Raw genomic sequence first — 19,152 nt, forward strand, 5'->3', positions numbered from 1 at the left:
CGGCGATTAAAGCATCACCAGGTCGCCGGCCTCGCCTCGTCGCCTCCTTCTCGTCGTCGGCTCTAAACCCTAAACCAGGTCGCCGGCGATTAAAGGTTCTTAACCAGCAAGATCGGATGCGATAGCCGGCAACGATGCGAACGAAACCAGCAAGAACGTCGTCTGTGGAAGTCTTGCCGGCAACGATGATGAGATGGATGCGATGAGAAACCAGGGTTAAAAGGGTAATCTGTCAAATAAGTCAAGAGGGTTTAACTTATCAAAAACGACTTATTACCGGTTTGATACCGGTATAAGCACTTTTTTTTTTTATCCAAACACTCCAAAATGACTTATTACCGGTTTGGCACCGGTATAAGTCAATAAGTCCGTTTGAAACGCTTTCCCAAACACCCCCTTAGTACTCCCTTCTTCATCTTAGTCCTAATAAAGAGTAAATTACAAATTTGGTCCCTGTGGTTTCTCAAAAGTAACATTTCATTCTTACAGTTTCGAAATTACAGTTTGGCCATTGTGGTTTGCAAAAACGACCATATTTGGTCCCTCCTTCTAACAAACGTTAAAATAACCCGTTAAGTTAGGGGCATTTTTGTCTTTTTGCTATTTTTTGTTTTGTACCAATCGAAAAACCTCAAGGACCAAAAATTTAGTTCACATCTTCTTCTTAGACCAACACCGTGTTCTCCGACCAAAACACCTAAATTAAAATCTCAAAATCAAAATAAATTTCAAATCCAAATCGAAATATCAAAATAATGGAGGATAACCCTAACTGATATATGTAAACACTACACAAAAATCAAATTCAGTCTAAATTAAATCAAACTCGTATATGTATCTTCAAAGAGTAAATCATAGAGATAAAAAAGATTTATGCCTTTTGCATCCCAAAGAGATTGTTTCAAAATCCATATATGGTGGTTTGGTAGACCTAAAAGGGAAAGAGACAACGAGATATGTTGGCGATGGAGAGGGGTGGGGGATGATGAGGTTCGCCGGAGATGGGGTAGCGGTTGGCCTGCGGAGGGCTGTTGGTGGCAAGATGTATGTTGGCGAAAACCTGGCCCTGGGTTTACTCTTCGATGTATTTATCTTTGTGTGTGTATACAAGATTAAGTTATACTTTTTAGTATATATGCTAGAGTAAGTTAAATTTTTGGTCCCTGTAATTTATATATTTATTTAAGAAAAATGAGCTAAAACTCTAAAAGTATTAAAAAAAACTAAAATACTCCTGATTTAACGTTTTTAACATCCGTTATTCTGTTAGAGAGAGGGACTAAATCCGATCGTTTTTACAAACCATGATAATCAAACTGTAGTTTCAAAACTACAGGGACAAATGTATTATCTTTGAGAAACCACAGGGACCAAAAATGTAGTTTTCAAACTTTTGCAGCTTTCTGTTCATCGCGTTTCTTTCTGGTGTGTGATTCTATGTTATTTCCAGGTATGATCTTGATTTTAGTAAATGCAATGCTTTTTTTGGTCTGAGAAGACATATTAAACCCCCTTCATATTACTCATCAATAGTGTGATAAAAGAAAGTCACAGACTCCAAAGAATAAAAAGATTGCGTCTAGCCAAGTTGGGACTTCACAAGTCAGGGACGGACCCATAATTTTTTTTTAAACTATGGTATCATTGACCATAAGAAAAAAAATATATGTTTTTTTTTTCAAACGGTGGCACTGTTTGACTAAGAAAATGACACTAACATGATTCGGACTTGGGTGTGGGGTAGAATAAAAGTCTTGCAAACCAACTCTACCAAATAGAATTTGTCCTCATTGTAGTTTCAAAATACATACAGTGGCACACAACAAATTAATACGGTTGCACCGTTCACGAAACCTAAATTTTTTACCCTTCGGTGGAGAAACGATACGGTGGCACGTGCCACCCGTGGCACCTATGTAGGTCCGCCTATGCCACCAGTGACGGATGGCCATTGGGGGCTTTTTCTTCCGACAGAGTGAAGTATTTTCAGTCCATTAACATTATTTTATTATAACATCATCAATTTCTATTACAGCATTGTATTTTTAATTTTAGTATTTTTAGTAAATATATTAGATTTGTTTAAATGATAAAAATATTAAAATTAAGAGTACAATGTTGTAATATAGATTGGGGGTGTTATAATAAAGTAATTTTAAAAGTATAATGTTAATAAGAAATGTCATGTCATCATTATCGTACATGCGGACAGCCTACGTGGACGATGAACTGGCAAAGAAACCTGGTACAATAGATAAATTTAATTTAAAATATTACCCAATGCTACAACGGGTAAATTTTTGAAAATATGATGCCCTAATAAAAAATCATTTTGAAAGTTTATTGTTGTAATAAGAAAAACTGAAAATGGAATGTTATAATAAAGAAATTTATAAAAGTATGTTGTTATTTCACGTATTTTGCCCGTCAAAAAAAAAGTAAACAACACCATGTTTTTGTGTTTGAAAGTTACATCGGTCATTTCTTTCATTCAAACAAATTTATCCATACAAGATTTAATAAACAATTTGCTAATCAGCCCCTAAAAGGGCCTTAAGAAGAGAAGATTCCAACATATAAAGTGGTTAAAGGGAGGGATTGTGTCTAGAGTCGTATTGTCTAGCAGGGTTACCACATCAAGGGTCTGTACATCAGCAACTTAATGCAACTCACAACTTAATCGGTCAATTATACTTGATTCTTTGACATTGACTTAATGATATAGAAATCGGCTTATTCAGTAAGCTTTCGGAGGAAAGTTTCATACAAAAAACCAAGTTTTTTCCAAACATGTCCCTCCCAATTAATATACATGCTCATTCAATCTATGAAAAAACTCTCTCAAACAAAAACATTTCTAATTTATACAGACAGATTATTCATACAGGACTTAATGGAAAACCAACCAATCAACCTCTAAATCACATATCTACCCAACTATGCATATTTCCAGACGTGTTTAAAATTGACCAAGGTTTGGTAAAGTCTTGTTGAGGAAAAGCATTTTACTATACTTATGTAATACAATAGAGAAGTGAAACTAAGCATCCTTTTGAAAGGCCAGTATGCAGTTCCATCTAAAAATGGTACATAACTCATACTAACCTTTTCTGTACAGCAATGACCAGTACCATTAGGATAGGGGAAACAAGAAAGATAACATACGGTAGAGCTTGAAGCGATGCATCTTCCTCAGTTTCGGTTTCATTTGACGATGGGTTGTTCTTATTTTCGATAAATGCATCAAAGAAGTTTTGGTACCCTGTTTTAAATTGAGAGTTGCTTGAGCTCGTAACCTTCATCATCTCCATTGCCTGCAATCAATCAAGTAGTCTTGCTCGCTCAACTAGTACCTAACAGGGACTGTGAACCTAGTGGTTGCGGTTTTGAGCCTTTCTTTCTATTTGAAAAGATCAAGAAAGTGATAGACCGATAAAGAAAGAAATAAATCAAACCAAACGAACTCAGTATATCTCACCTGGAGATAGGACCTAGGGGGTGGGTAAAACGTATGCAGGTTTAACCTCTACAGTAAAAAGTAGAATGGTTGCTCACTTGACGACCCCGTTTAGTGAAATGTGTGTGAAAGGGAGAAAAATAGATATGCTAAAACATGAAAAGATAGATAAGAGTCAACAACAACAATAAAACTAGAGTGAGTGAGAGACAAATATGCTGCTAAGCTTTGAGAAACTAGTTACTCTTGTCAAGATCTTACTTTAGAGAAAATTGAAATTAAACAAAAAAGGGTATGAAGCCGCCCTCTCGAGCGTCCCCACCATACCACTTCCACAGCCATCATGGGGAGATAAATCGCGTGTCCCAGGGGCATGTGGGTCATGGCTGGTGCCTAGAGCCGAACCCTGAACCTCCCACTCATTCTTGAGAGTTGAGGGATTCCCACCACTTTACCAGCTAGGCTAAAGCCATGGCGACTTAGAGAAACGAACTTAGTACTTTCGAAAGTCAATTTAATAAAGTTCTTTAGGATTTATCTCCGTGATGTTTCTGTTGTGATACCATTTTTAATAGTTGAATCTGCATGTCAAAGTTTTCTTAGAAAAACCAAGTATTTGCTAATTTTCAACCCAAAACCCGACTCATTTGACACTCAAAATCAGTTATAGTTTTGGTTTTAAGGTCGTAACATGCAAGCATTGTCCATCAGATTTGTAATAAACTATATAATAGCATGTAATACATCAAGTTTTTTTTCTAATGAGGTGGTTCACCTGGAAGCTGAACACGAACTGCCTTGCTTTCTTGCTCACTCTAACATTTGGGTGCGACTGCAGCTTCTCATACATAACACGAGCTTCATCAGATCTGTCAAGCAGATTAAACAATTTACTAGCTACTTCTGATAAGAACCCACGAAAAATTGCAACAATTGCCGTTTGAAATTTCTATCATTTGCAATTTCACCTCCGTTTTGACAAATCTTCAAACTACATTTACTTATCCATCCACATCATAACAACTATTCACCATCACCACCGCCTACCCCTCAACCCTCTTCTCGACCTTTTCAAGATTTACAAGCAACAGAAGCACGGATTTTCTGAAACTTGATATATTTGATGTACAAAATTGTATTAGCGATGCAAATCTAAACCTGTTGAGGGAGTCTTTACAAATAGACCATTGCAATGCAGCTAAACCATGAAGTTCACTCTGCAGAAACCACAAATCATGATTGTATAGTTACAAATAAGGTTCGTAAATTTTGAAGCATTGGTTAGCTACAATCAACCTAAACAAACTTGAAAGCATTTCGTTCATACTTGATAAAAACATTACCTGATATACCAGCTTATCCATAACTCGTTCGTAAAAGGGTATTGCATCCTTGAGCTTTCCAATCTCCATCAACGAGTCTCCATCCTTCAAATCCTATATATGTTGACAGAAATACTAAGAAGACATTGTGCAATGTCTAGACCAATTTTCAAACAACAAAATGGAAGTTGCAAGTGAAACTGGTACCGTTGAGTTCAGAGCACACCTTCTCACATTCAAATTTCAACTTTGGATCGATATTTAAACCAATTTTCTGCTTATAGGCAGCAATCATTTGTCTTGTTCGTGCTTCTTTTGCAGCCTTTGATTCCGCTGTCTCGAGCACATCTCCGGGGCGAATGGTTTTCCCACCACCAAACTATACAATATGACAGAGATAAGCTGGTACAAACAGTAGAACGGAACTGATTACAAGATTTTGCATTTGTTATGCAGACAGGACTGGACAAGCGAGAGTGAGTAGTCGGGTGAAAGAATTGTGCAAAGTTTTACAGATTTAACTTGACATGGGTAATTTAGTAATTTACCAACCTTGTCCTATCTCCCTCACTTTTGTTCCACCTATTTTAGGACATTCAGTTTTGTCTAGTCCTAGTATTAATGTTGGTGTTATGAAGTTCTACTCGTTAAGTAGGCTTTATTTTCTGTTCGAGGTCAACTTGAGCATTGGTCTTATGAAGAACGACTTGTTAAGTTAAGCAGGCTTTATGTTGTGTTTGAGATAGACTCGACCTTGCTCGAGCTCAAGTAGCTCGTTAAAAGCTTGAATCGTTTGCAACCCTAGTTGTATCAAACATGGGACAACAAGTTTTTGTCCCGGCCTATCTCATCCTATCCCGCACACCAAACGCACCTTAAAAAGCTGTTGAAGAAAGAAGGGAGGTTCCAACACATATAGAGGTTAAAAAGGACCACGTCTAGTGGCACCAACAGACCCCCTCCAATGGAGGCCAGACGGAAATAGCGACTTTGATATCATATAAAGATATTTAGATACCTTTCAGATTAATCTCTAAACAAGCTCTTGAACATATAAGAGATTTCAAGAGGTTAAAGAGACCATATCTAGCCGATGCAAGGATCAACAATATCGGTAAATCGAGAGATGTTTTAGACTTATTCATATCAAGACCATAAAATGAAAATGGAATATGAACATCATCTTACTGTTTTGGAAATGTTGTTGGGTCTAGGGAAAACTCCCCATGTAGAGACTTTAGGCTTATAAAGTTCTGAATCTTCTTCCACAGTTGTATCAGATTCTGAGGTTTCTCCATTTCCAAACCTGCTTGTATCTCCAACGATGATTTCCACATCCGGCAAATCCCCTGCCGGAAAAGGATCACTTATCGGAATCAACCCCGCAGGCAGTCCCCTGCCTTCCTTCTTATCAGCAAATCCTAGCCCCACAAAGTCAATTGCTGAAATCCTGGATTCTTCCTTCTTATCGATTCTCTCTTCAACAGCTTCATTCATCCAAAAATGTCATAAAAACAAAGATAAAATGCATAAATTTAGAACCAATCATGTGCTAAAATCGCTATAAACTTTATATTATACTCCCTCGATGTGATGTTGTGATCTAGAGTTTATTTATCTCCGAAATTCTACCGATCTCTCTGATGATTCTAGTCCTAATTGTATAAAAACCGTAAATATATTTGCGTATGTTCTATAAACTATTGTAAATCTTCTAGTCCATTCTCTCGATCAATAATTGATAGCAATCAAGGTTTTTTTCCTCTTAATTGTAGCACATACCTCTATTTTTCTCTGAATACTCCCTTGCTCCCTCCATTGCAACTCTGGATAGTGACTCATCTTTGTTCCCGCCAAATTCTGAAATCTCTGAACCAGGGGCTTGATTTTGAGCAATTTTGGGAGCTGGATTTGACTGGATTGATTTCTTATATGCTTTGGCTCTAGCAAGAGCGAGCTTCACTGGATCTGGTTGCTGAGATTCCGAAGACGACGATGATGAATCCTTGAGGGCCTTGATTAGAGATACCTTTCTTCTGGGAGTTGTTGGATGAACAACTTCTATGGAAGATTTGATAGATGAAGATAAAAATGGATATTGGGCCACCGAAGACGCCATGGTCTGTGCAAGTTATGTGGAAGAGCTTTTGCTCCCATGGAATATGGATTGCTCTCTTCCACGTGTCGTTTTCCAACCGTTATGCATAAAAACTATTTTTTATTTTTTTATCTATACTATATTATAAAACATTTGATAAAAATTCTTAAAAATTATTTTTTAAGCATAAAGTACCATTTATTAATACATGTTACTTAAAACTCAAGATTACAAGTAGATTGTGCATACATACAATTTATTAAAGCTTCATATCTGAATTCGTATAACTAACTACATATAAAAATAATCAAATACATAATAAACATCTTATTTTAAATATAAAAAATCTAAAATGTAATTAGGATAATCATTAAGTTTTAACAGAATACTTAATTATTATCTTTATAAATGTTATATTATTAAACCAAAAATAAATTATTTCATTATTAAACTTAAATTAATATATATTAAAGAAATTACATAAAAAATAAGAACTTTTAAATAGTTGATTTGATATTAACATCGATATATATTTTTTTCAAATTTTTATGATATATTCAAATTTATATTTTATTCAAAAATAAAATCATTATTGCTTTCTTTAAAACACATAAATTAGTATTATAACATCGATAGAGACAAATAATAAAATAGAATATTAAAATTAAGATGTATCTCGTTGGATTGCACAAATATGCTTCTAGTTATTTTTAAATGAGTGAATAGTTTAGATAATTTAAATAAGGATGTTGAATTGTTGATCAAAATGAATCAATAGAAATGTTGAATTTTGGATTATTGATGTACCATTAGTTTTTATTTTTCTATATTTTTGAAACTAGGTTTTAAAATAAAGTAAATGATAGTTTTGTTTTATTAGTATAGTTGTTCATGGACAGGACAATCCGTTTGATCTAGTCCATCCGGCCTGTTAGAAATACGGGTTTGGACAACCATTATTGAGAAAAATGGACGAACTCAGGTTTGTTCGTTAAATTAACGGGCGGACATGAACAATGTAAAAATAAATATGAACAGGCTCATCCGGCTCGTTTATGTTTTATAGTTAATATTTTTTTACCATTAATTGAAATTATATTAGTTTATTTTAGAACTAAATTATTAAAGTTATAGGATGGAAGTTGAGACTCTTTGGTTTTTCTTGAAAACCCAAAACGCTCTACATTATCTTTGTTAGCATCTTTATATCAAAAGTCTCAATCGATTAACATTGGATAGAGTCGGTAGTTGTTTAATGTTTTAATTGCAACGATGTTTTTCCTTTACCTTTTGGTTTTACATTTTTTAATTAAGCGTTACATTTTTTAGACCCATTAGCCCGGTTATAAACGGGCAATGACAAGTTGTCAAGTTTGAAAATAAAATGCTTGGGTTTATAATATTAGGTCCATTATAAAGAAGAAGAAAATAATTAGGCCCGGCTCGGGCCCGCAAATGATCACCTCTATTTATTAGCTATGTCAAAACTTCGACTTTAGTACTTGAACTTCGTTTATTTTACATAGGTGGTCAATATGGTTGCATTTCGTTTCATGTTTGGTCCCTCTAACTAACGGTTATTGATAGATGTCAATTAACTTAGGGATATATTGGTATTATTTTATTAAATCACTCGATTTAAGTGTTGCCATGATGTCAATGTTAAACTCACCCATGACACTTTTTCCCCTACACAATTCAACAGGAAATGTCTATGTGATCTATCCTCCGACGATCCCCATCAACCTAAACCCCACACACACACACACTCTCTCTCTCTCTCTCTATCCATCTCGTATATCTATCTTTTCTCTTCATAGTATCAACCACCATTACCAACCCCCATTCGATTCATCGTTACTTCTCCACCCCAATACCTATATGTGTGGATTTACAAACATAAAAGCCATACGGCCATACCACAGCTTGCTTTTAGTTTTTGGATGTGAGATGGGTAGTGAGGCCTATTAGAATTATGTGGCAATGGCAAATACAATCGAGATCACCAAAAACACATCCCTCCCCCTTTTCAACACTCTTTTTCTTGTACCCCTTTTCTCGAAGACCCATATGGGCTTACTCATTACATAGGGTTACCAAGCGATGACTTAAATAGGTTTACTCGCCACATGGCTTTACTAGGGACATGGCCGATATGGGTTTACTCACACCATGGGTTTACAGGGGCTACAATTTGAGATGGGTTACACCAAACCACGACAAACTCAACTTAATGGGTTTACTAATTAAGAAAGAAGGTAGTAAGAGGAAAAGCTTAGTGCAATTTTATCGAAGCTAGATTTACCAGTGATGCAGAGAAGGCATCATAAAAGAAAGGGAAGGGGGTTAGTGAGGAATACTAGGAAGTTGTTAAAAGACATGCTCATAAGTTACCTGAGTTTTTCTTAACAGTGTCAGTCAAAGAGACCAAAAAAGTAAAAGAAAGTACAAATACAGCGATCATCAATACAGTAAATAAAGTTCAGGGATGAAAGTTGAAGGTTTGAACATACATGAGAGACCAAAATTGTAATTTACTCTTAAAATTTTGTATTTTCAAAATAAAAAAGAATTACGTTTTCTTTTAATGGCTTGCCCATTTAAAAAAGCTGACGTGGCGAGTTATGAATAAAAGGAAGAAGAAATAGAGTTGAGAAACAAAAACCCTGAAAACCCTAACCCTCCATCTTCTATGCTTCCTCTCCCTACAAGAATCTTGGTAAGTCGGAATTGCTCATTCGGGTTATCTGCGCAGGTTGTGAAGGGCGCAATAGTGGCAGTCGTCTTCTTTGATTGTATAATTTTAGCAGGTAACGTTCTCTGCATAAACTGGATTGAAGATTTAAAGGAAACAGGGTGAGCGATGGGAGAACCTTTGAAGGGAACGGTGACACCACTTTCTTCAGTATTTGCACCGGAGGAAGCCCAGAAAGCGTCAGTACGTGTCCAAGAAACAATATCCGAACGTCGGAAACAGGTGGATCAGTTGCAGGCCTTCCTCAATGATAACAACGGCCTTGTCAATCTCGTTAAGAAGCTCCCTGATCAATTGCATCACGATATAATGGCAAGTCTCCCGCAATTGATAGTTATTTCTTTGATCGAGAAGTTGAACTTCGATTCCCCCTTTCCTATTGTCTACTTTTCCAAGTTAGTGGTGTATTTTTGTTGTGCCGTATACGTACACTTCCCGACTTTCTCCTCCATCTGATTGAAACAATTTTCAACCTGTTAGATGGGCAACTTCTGGCCAATACACCAGCTAGAATTACATTTTTGTTCTCATTGTGATTTTGTTGCTTTTGGTTCTCATTTTCCCTATTTTGGAATCATTGAAATTTATTGACGTTTGATTGATCAGTCTAACATTCTTTTACCAACAAACATGTTTGTAGCTCTCATAAATGGGGGGAATTCGTAATTTAAGCTATGTTTCATTTATAGAACTGTGACCAATAGCTTCTCTATGACATATTTTGCAGGTTCCTTTCGGGAAGGCAGCTTTTTTTCCTGGCAGATTGATACATACCAATGAATTCCTGGTAATTTTGTCATATGGGTGTTCACCTAATTTTCTGTTTACAGTTCACACTCAGTCACTCACTATAGAGCACTACAGATTGGTCACTTCCCTTGGTCCTAGCGAATAAAACAATGCCTTTTTCTTGCTATAAAATTTCCTTTGGTGGAATTTTTGAGGTAGATAATTAATTATCTTGTAAACTAAATAGTTTTGTGGCCAAGCATGCAGAACCATCTATTACAACTAGATCAAACACAATGTATATTCAGTTCAAGTGTAAAGCCTGAAGCTGTAATGGATTTGGACTTGGCTATCTTGTAGAGTAAAGGATATCGATATTAGCATCAAATCGTCGATATCATTTGTCAGCCGCCAATTAATGCACAATTTCCACTCAAATCCTACTTGATACTGTTGTACCATGTGAAGACTGTGTTTACAGTTGATGGCTTGTGAAGTGGATGCTTACTATCTCTTTTATTTTTTTCCCACTTCCAAGATATATTTATTTTCGTTATTTCAACCTCTCATGATGCTAAGTTTGGAAAACAAAATCAAATGAATATTTATTCTTTTGCCATCTGTTAAAATGTTAATGTGTTATCAGATGTTCTGAGTATGAAGTTCCCCTTATTTAGGCAGCAGTTGTTTCTTTGAGATATTAGTTGGGTTGTGGCATGAAAGCAAACTGCTATAACAAATGTTTAGACCTCATAAGTCATATCCAGATTACTTACAGGTTCTATTAGGAGAAGGTTACTATGCTGAGAGAACATCTAAACAAACCATCGAGATTCTGAAAAGAAGAGGAAAGGATCTGGAGTCACAGATTGAAACCCTTAATGCCGTAATCAAGGATCTCAAGTTTGAAGCCTCCTTTTTTGACGACACAGCTATTGAGGCCGCAGTAAGCCCCTTCTCTCTACAAAAATGTCAATTCGATTCACATTCTGACCCTACCATTGCTCGAACGATGAATCGATTACTTGAAGTGCATTCGTATATGTAAGTTTGTCAAAGATGTTCAAGACATTTTTAAAGAATGAGGTTAGAAAGACGGCAGAGTGAAATTTTACACTGCTGAAAACTCCCTTCCTTGAATTGTGAACTCTCTCTTTTACTTGAACTAAATACAACACCTCACATATATTAAAAGGGTAGTACTTAGTAGCTTTGCATCACCAATTGGTTTTAATTTGTACTAGTTTTAGGCTTCACTCCTACTTATCTTCTGCTAAGGACATTTCAACTTTTCTCTTTTTCTACAAGTATTTATTTCCTAAAGCTTTTTACCAGCGTTATACTCATTTAGAACAAAAATTGATTTGTCTGTCGAATCCAGATAAACAACCAACAAGATGACAAATTTTTCATAGAAGTGCTGAAAAAAGGGAACACCCATATTAGTTTCAGAAAATTGAAAATAAAATTAGTTCAGGAAGTAAATAACCGAAAACAGAGATCTGTGACTTGGCCCCATGATATGCATGTTATCCGTAAGCACCATCCATCAACATCAAGTTATTGTGTTGCAGCTTTCGTGGTTTCTCTGATCCCGTTTGTTGTGTAGCCTATGTTTTAAAATATTTTGGATGTTTGCATGTATAAACAAATGAATATAGCTTCTACAAACTCATTAGTCATTAGTATCTTTGCTTATTATTTGGCATGACTTTTGTGTGTTCACTTACTTTTGCCACTGCTTATTTATGAATTATTGGATGTTCTATTAAAACCTGAATCGTTAAACATTTTCATTGATCTATCTAGTGTGATGTATGGAATATATGACAAAAGTGGAGTGTTGGAGTATTTCTATTGATCAGTCATGTCATATAGGCCCGAATCGGACATCTAATTGCTTCGATTTGAATTATCCGGAGAATGCCTTATATAGATATCCAATATATCAAAAAGATGGCCAATCAAACCTATTTCTCGATTGAATTGAAGAGTCAAATGGTTTGGCACCTTCATGGGGGGATGAATCGGGAGAATTTTGAATTAGAGCTCTAGATTTTTGTTCATCCCTTGCCGCAATAGTATCTCGGGGTTTGCAACGATAGCTTGGTATATCTACTATACGACCATTGACTAAAATATGTATATGTTTAACTAATTGGCCAGCTCCCGGAATAGTCGGAGCCATCCAACCGAGAAAGGATGTTACCCAGGCGCATTTCAACTAATTCTAGTAAAACCTGACCTGTTGACCATTTTTCAATGTTAAGACGTTTGAGAAGGCGTCATAAGAATCAGCATATGCAAGAATGCCTTGTTTTCTAAACAGAGAAATGTGCAAAGAAAACGTTGCTACTTCGCTATCGGTCACCGTGTAGTATTTAGCCTTGCAAGGTGGTCCATCCAACTTTTTTTGAGGAACCCATTTCTCCTTTTATTTTTGCACATAAAAAATCATTGAACTTTAATAATGGTTTGATTACCCACTTTGCTTAACTGAACTGTATCTGTACTGTTACTCTTGTTGGGTTGGAAAATAAAATCATGATATCAATTTCGGATATCGAAGATAATTTGTTTGACCAAAATGATAAAAACTGTCTCCAATTTAAAGCTGTAGGAGCATCAAATAGACATCAAATTGTTGTCTTTTTGCTTGAATTTGGATAGAATGACTTGTGCATGTTTTGCAATTGCAAAAATATTTTAGTAAACCTGCTTCTTGGAAGTGTGTGCTCAAATATGTGCAAATGCTGCAATGTCTTTTTGTATTCGTATAGATCTACTAACTTTAATGGAATATCATTATATAAGCTGTTATCTCCTATGATTGTTCAAAAAAATCTGGATACAGCCATTAAATCTTCATATGAATGATTAAACAGGAAGGTATTGTAGAAATAAGAGAAGACTATGTTGATGAAGCTTTCAATGAAGATGAGCCCACAAAAGGCAGGTTCCTATCTCTTATCATTCGGTGTCTTGGTTTGAACTAATTAGATTGGTAAAGCACTTTGAGTGTGTGAAGATATATAATTTTTGAGGGTATATGCCAAATTAAATCCCCACATTGATCCCTAAAATACATCCAGAACATTCAAGGATATTTTCCTCGGAAGAAATTGCATATTAACAAATAACAACATACAAAACAATATGCTTCAAAGACAATACAAATCTAAAATAATAAGATAAAAATTTAGAACACTTATCATACCCACTACTTTGTTTTTTTGATGCACAACAATTTGAATGGTCTGACCTTTTTTTGCATACACATTTTTTCTCTGGTCTCTGAGTAATTCAATGTGTCAATTAATTCAATATATAAAATTCAAATATTAACTTGAAAATTAATAGAAGTCCTTCCTCTTATATCTGCCCATCCATTGCACATGAGTGAGCAAATCTTTTTCGCACTCGGCCTCATGGTCTTTCATATTTTCTTTGTGTGCTCAACTTCTTTCTTCAGCAACTGAAGTCCAACTTCATGATATGACGGTACTTCTACTCGGTCGCTATAGACCAATGGCCTCAAACATGACATAAAAAAAAACTATCATAATTGATGACATCGAATGGAAATAAATCCTTTTTGCTTTTGCAGTACAGGCTCTGTTCCTCAACTCCTTACTTGTCCCTAATTTCATGAATAGACCAGCCTAATTGAATCTTGGGAAATCAGTCCAAGGGCAAGCAAACTCATCAACTGGAACACACATTTATCTCTGTGGTCTCAGGCTCGGTTTTGGTTTCAAACCCTATTTAATCAACCATGCAGACGTGAAAAATCAATTCAATACCTTCATTTACTTATCTAAATCCAAAAGTCATGGAAATGAAGTTGTGTGATTTTTACCTTCAAATTCGAGAATTTTGTACCCTAACGGAAACAAATTAATAATTATACAATCAGGAACCCCAAAAGAGGTGTACCATTACAAGAGAAAAGGGAGACGTACCTTAATGAGAGAAATAAGAGGCATCGGTTTTAGGAGAGGGTGCAGCAGTGGTGAGGAGAGACATCTGAGAAGGAGGCAGCAACGGCTAGGAGCTGAATGATGGTGAGCAGAGACGGGAAGGCAGCGGAGAACAGTGAGGAGAGGCGACCGTGGAATAGAAAGAGAGGTGGTGCATGGAATAGAAAGGAAGGGGCAATGTTTGGAATTTGCAGACTTGGATGGCTGTGTGATAAAGCCACATGCTTAATCATTTAGGCATAAACAAACATTCTGATTTGACCATGGGAATAAGCTCTCCATACCATTAAGCCACAAACAAACATCCTTTAAGATCACTAGGAATGGGCTTGTTAGTTGGCAGGTAAGTCCACTATTGTTTAGTAATTTACCTGGATGCACTCTAAAGCCCAATGCTAAATTATTACAGAGAAAATGATATGTAGCGAGTGTAAGATCAGATCTGCCTAATAAGGATATACTTTGGTAATCTTAATCAATATTACAAAAGGATGAATTATTTATGAAGTGTTGGAAAGCATCAGCTTTGTCATGTGATCTCAAAATCTTGGTAAAGGTTTGGAGACATTTTATGGACTAAATCGGAGTAGAATGTTGGGCCACTATGGATGCCATTATATGCAAGTTGAATGTCAAGCTAGATGTAGATCCAACTTTTCACTTATTGGTTTTAGCCTTTAGGAGGTATAGATTGAGGAAAGGACAGATTTGAGGTTACCGAAGATTTCACATAGAGAGAGCTTGGTGATTGTGAGATAACATTTTGTCGGTCCCCTATGTAATGTAGTTGTTCACTTTCATCTTACTAGAAGATAACGGAAGAAACATTGTGGAGCTCTATAGATTTTGGAGCTTTTATATTTTTCAGGAGAGGACAGGATGAAGTTTCATATCTTCATTTTGTGGACTAATATGTTCCCTGACAGCCAAGAATATGTTTGAGTGAACCAGAAGGGTTGTGGTGTAGTGGTTGAGACCTTGGGGAATGTGGTGGAATATCCCATCTGCCCAAGGTTCGATTCCAGGCGTACACAATAATTGTGGCCACTGAGTTTATTAGGGCCGATTTCTTGCAGCCACACTTTGCTGGGATTAGTTTAGGCATAGCCTAGGACACACTTCCAGAAAAAATGATTGAGTGGGTGTAATAGATTCTACTGGTTTGTACTTGTTAGATCTGATTTTGAGCGCTTTCTTGGGTCCAACTGCTTTTTCTGAGCAAAGTAACAAGGAACATACAAAAAACAGTATGATAGGCATGATAGGTCGGCTGCCTACAAGTAACACCTAGGGTTCTTAGGAAGATCCTTCACGTGTTGTGTCATGAGGTTGTTAAAGTTAGTTTAGGGTGCGTTTGGTATGCAGATTGGACTGGACGGACGAGTATGAGGTAGGTGGGTGAAAGAATTCAGGAAGGTTTTAGGGTTATAATTTGACATGGGTAGTTTATTAATTTACCAATCTTGACCCATTTTACTTGATATTTGTTCCACCTATTTTGGTGGGACAGAAAAAAATGCATTTTTCCCAATCTAATGTTGCACCAAACTTGAGACAAGTTTTTGTACCGTACTATTCTGTCTTGTCCCGCTTACCAAACGCACCCTTAATTTAGAGGTTATTTAATGTATTAGTTTTAATGGTTTTTTTAGACTATATTTAACACTTGCACTTGAACTTATGTTGCGAGTAATTGAGGATCTTGAGTTTTTTTAATAAATTCCAGGTGAAGATGATTTTGCTCGTATCTTATCGCGGATTGACGAACTTGAAAAAGAAGAACTTGAATCTGAAATTGCCGAGGAACATGAAGAGGAAGACAAAGCTGATTTGAGTCACCTTATAAGTCTGACTTCTCTTGAACCTGAGGGTAGAAGCCCAGAGGTCAGCTCTTGAGTTATTAAATGATCAGCACATCCATGATCCATTTACCTAATTGTTGCTATTTTTTCTTATAGATGCTTTTAAATGATTGGCAGGAACAGGCGAAGAATGAACACTTGATGAGCAAAATATCTCTGCAAAATCACCCTCAAGAAGACGTACCCAAGCCGGTTAAGTTGAGCAGCTAATCTTTCTTATTCTCTTTCTATGATGTTTGAATGATTTTATTCTCTTTTATCAGCTACCAAAAGTTGAACTAAAAGATGTCATCTTAAATAATTTTAATTATTAAGATTATTAAATAGTATATTTACTTGAAACTTGCAGCCCAAAGACTTACCGGCTCGTCCTGTATCCAAAGGTCAGTTTTGATGTTAACATTATTTCTTTAGGAATCTGTGCATTTCATGTTTTAGGGATTCAGGACGTATGTTCAGGATTCATTAAGGGTCCGTTTGGTTTGTGGGATTTGGAATTGGATTCCATTCCATTCCCACATTTTGTTTAAAGGATTGTCTGGAATTGAAATCCCACAAACATGGGCTTTAGAAATCTCATGGAGGTAATTGGTTTTCTCTGGACTTCTTAGGATTTGTTTGTAATAATGTTATAAAATATGTTAAAAACGCTTGTTCTGTAATAATCAATTGATAAAAAGGTAGTTTAATTATTTTTTATAATTTGTTTTTTTATAAATTGTTATAAAAAATGGAATTCAATTCCATTCCAAATCCTTCAAATTCCAAATCCCTCGAACCAAATGGAGTAGTGTTCTACATTTTGGCCTATTTGCCCTTTTGAACTCTATGTACTCGTGCCCATCAATCTTTTGATGTTTTTTCATTTTGGTTGCTTTACGTTACATGATAGTATCATTTTATTGTACGTATTCAAGATTAGTTGTTGATCCGTAATATATAAGTGACGTTAAGGATCATATAGTTAATTTGACCCAACTTGTTTTGAGCATGTGATATTTTACAATCATTGTTTGTGTAAACTGGTACTTTCAATGTTTTTTCGTTCTTAATTCTTTCCCAGATTCAGATTTATCTTCACATGTAAAAGTTCCCACATCCAGTGGATCAAGGCTTCCTCCGAGTCTTGTAGAGCATAACAAATTGAAGGAGAGAGTGTCCCACACACCCGTGCCAAAGAATGAGGTATAACATCGTCCTCCTTCCGTCCCAAAATAAATACCCATTAGAAATGTGTAATTATTGCATTTTTTTATTAGCTAAATGACAATTTTACTCTTGATAATAATAGAGTAACGAAATTCTCCATCTAATAATTAAGGGTAGAATTGGAAAGTATGCACTTTAGAAAGAAATGGACACTTACGTTGGGACAGAGGGAGTATTTTTTTGGCTTTTCACAATAAATTTCATGTGCTAATGACCACCGACATACCTTTAGAAGGTTTCTACCTCGGCATCAAATTCGGGCAATCACAGTAGCAGGGCAAGTGTTGTTGCACCTGTGTCAAAGGAGGTAAATTTTGTGTGAGCCTTTTTTCGACCTTTTCTTTTGTTTGCCTGATGGTAACGACAACCTGTACGCATTTTGCAGGTTTCCGACTTTGATTCGAGCATAGGCAGTGATAGGAGCAAGGTAAGTGTTTGTTGCATTTCAAGCATATTCAGACTCCAAAAATGGCATAAGTTTGTTAACAATGAAAATTACTGTTTGCAGGCGTTTACGGGATCCATTGTCGAGCACACCCATAATATTGAGAACAACAATCAAAAGGGTCAAATGCAGGCCCCTGCATCGAAACCAGTATCTAGATTCAAGATGCAAAGAAAGTAGCCACAGGATTAGGGTGTAAACGAGCTGAGTTGAGTGGTATGTTATTTGAGCTCGGCTCGAAAAAGTTATACCAGGCTCGAGCTCGACACAAGCTGGAATAACTTTTTCAATGTAGGGCTCGAGCTCAAATATTTTTTGAGTTATCGAGCTAGATGCTCGTATAAGGGCTCGTACTTGCGATCGATTAACTCGTTATTGGCTCGAGGTTGATAATTTATATAAATATATATTGTATTTTTTATGAACATATGTGCATGTTTGGCTCGAAAAAGTATATGCTTGAACGACTCGAATCAAAAAGTTTAATCGAGCTTTTGAACGAGCCAAGTCGAGCATTGGTTTTATGAAGCTCGACTCATTAAGTTAAACGAGTTCTATTTTTGTGTTCGAGATAGACTCGAGCTCGAGTAGCTTGTTAAAAACTCGACTCATTTACACCCCTAGACAAGGTGGTTTAAGGTACCGAAAACTCATGAATACACTTGTGTCTATCTTTAATGTGACCTTTGTTTCACACGTTTTTCACATGCCGGGTTTTTTACTAAAATGGTCGTTCTACTCTTTGGGGTAGTGCATATATCTATATACATCTCGCCTCTCAGACCCCACCTTCGAGTGAGATTTACGAGTTCGTTTGGTTTTTGGTTTTGAGTGATCTTAAGTGATAGCCAAATCGGTATGGGCCGAGTCGGACCGGTAAGGACCGGTTATGGGACCGAAAACCAGGACTAGATGGGGTTTTTGGTAGTTTCTTGGGACCGGGACCGGCTATGGCCCGGTCCGAAAACTCAAATAATTTTATAAATAAATGTACTTTCAAATAATTTATAATCTATTTTTATAAGACAATGTAATTTTAATTATATTAAAACGTATTTTTAAAGTGTATTTGAGTGACCAAATTGTAAATTTTATAATGTATTAAAAATATATATTATTAAAAAAATTAAAAAAATCTTATTTTTTAATGCCGGGACCGCCGGCCATAACCAGTTATGAAGTACCTTGACCGGTCCTACCATTTTCGACCAGGACCGGGACCGGTTATGGAAAAGCTTGGGACCGATTAGGCTTGGCTAGGGACCGGTTTTTGGTCATCACTAGTACCAACCGTA

The 19,152-nt window shown here is 36.1% G+C and overlaps 2 protein-coding genes across 8 annotated transcripts; one reads left to right on the forward strand and one right to left on the reverse strand.

The window, feature by feature from the left end:
* Nucleotides 1–2,853: 2,853 nt before the first annotated feature.
* Nucleotides 2,854–6,952, reverse strand: LOC112523548. 2 transcript variants are annotated; one of them, XM_025133194.1, is made up of 7 exons: nt 6,562–6,952; nt 5,968–6,266; nt 5,006–5,158; nt 4,801–4,893; nt 4,616–4,674; nt 4,233–4,326; nt 2,854–3,314 (listed from the first exon to the last, which is right to left on the reverse strand). In XM_025133194.1, exons 1-7 carry the CDS (start codon nt 6,896–6,898, stop codon nt 3,096–3,098), a joined length of 1,254 nt encoding a protein of 417 aa, XP_024988962.1. In that variant the 5' UTR covers nt 6,899–6,952; the 3' UTR covers nt 2,854–3,095. The 2 variants fall into 2 exon arrangements, with proteins under 2 accessions (XP_024988962.1, XP_024988963.1); XM_025133195.1 differs by having other exon boundaries at nt 5,968–6,263; nt 6,562–6,901.
* Nucleotides 6,953–9,561: 2,609 nt separating this feature from the next.
* LOC112523937 (RNA polymerase II subunit 5-mediating protein homolog) lies at nt 9,562–18,793 on the forward strand. Of its 6 annotated transcripts, XM_025133613.1 has the most exons (12): nt 9,562–9,596; nt 9,688–9,944; nt 10,360–10,419; nt 11,140–11,307; nt 13,247–13,313; nt 16,068–16,225; nt 16,321–16,401; nt 16,553–16,586; nt 17,267–17,388; nt 17,645–17,719; nt 17,798–17,839; nt 17,921–18,793. In XM_025133613.1, the coding sequence occupies exons 2-12, from the start codon at nt 9,741–9,743 to the stop codon at nt 18,035–18,037; spliced, it is 1,128 nt and encodes a 375-aa protein (XP_024989381.1). In that variant the 5' UTR covers nt 9,562–9,596; nt 9,688–9,740; the 3' UTR covers nt 18,038–18,793. The 6 variants fall into 6 exon arrangements, with proteins under 6 accessions (XP_024989381.1, XP_024989380.1, XP_024989382.1 ...); XM_025133612.1 differs by lacking the exon at nt 9,562–9,596 and having other exon boundaries at nt 9,616–9,944; XM_025133614.1 differs by lacking the exon at nt 9,562–9,596 and having other exon boundaries at nt 9,616–9,944; nt 17,648–17,719.
* The last annotated feature ends 359 nt before the right edge of the window (nt 18,794–19,152 follow it).

Source organism: Cynara cardunculus (genome assembly GCF_001531365.2).
Source record: "Cynara cardunculus var. scolymus isolate 2C chromosome LG 12, CcrdV1, whole genome shotgun sequence".
In the NCBI taxonomy this organism is placed as follows: domain Eukaryota; kingdom Viridiplantae; phylum Streptophyta; class Magnoliopsida; order Asterales; family Asteraceae; genus Cynara; species Cynara cardunculus.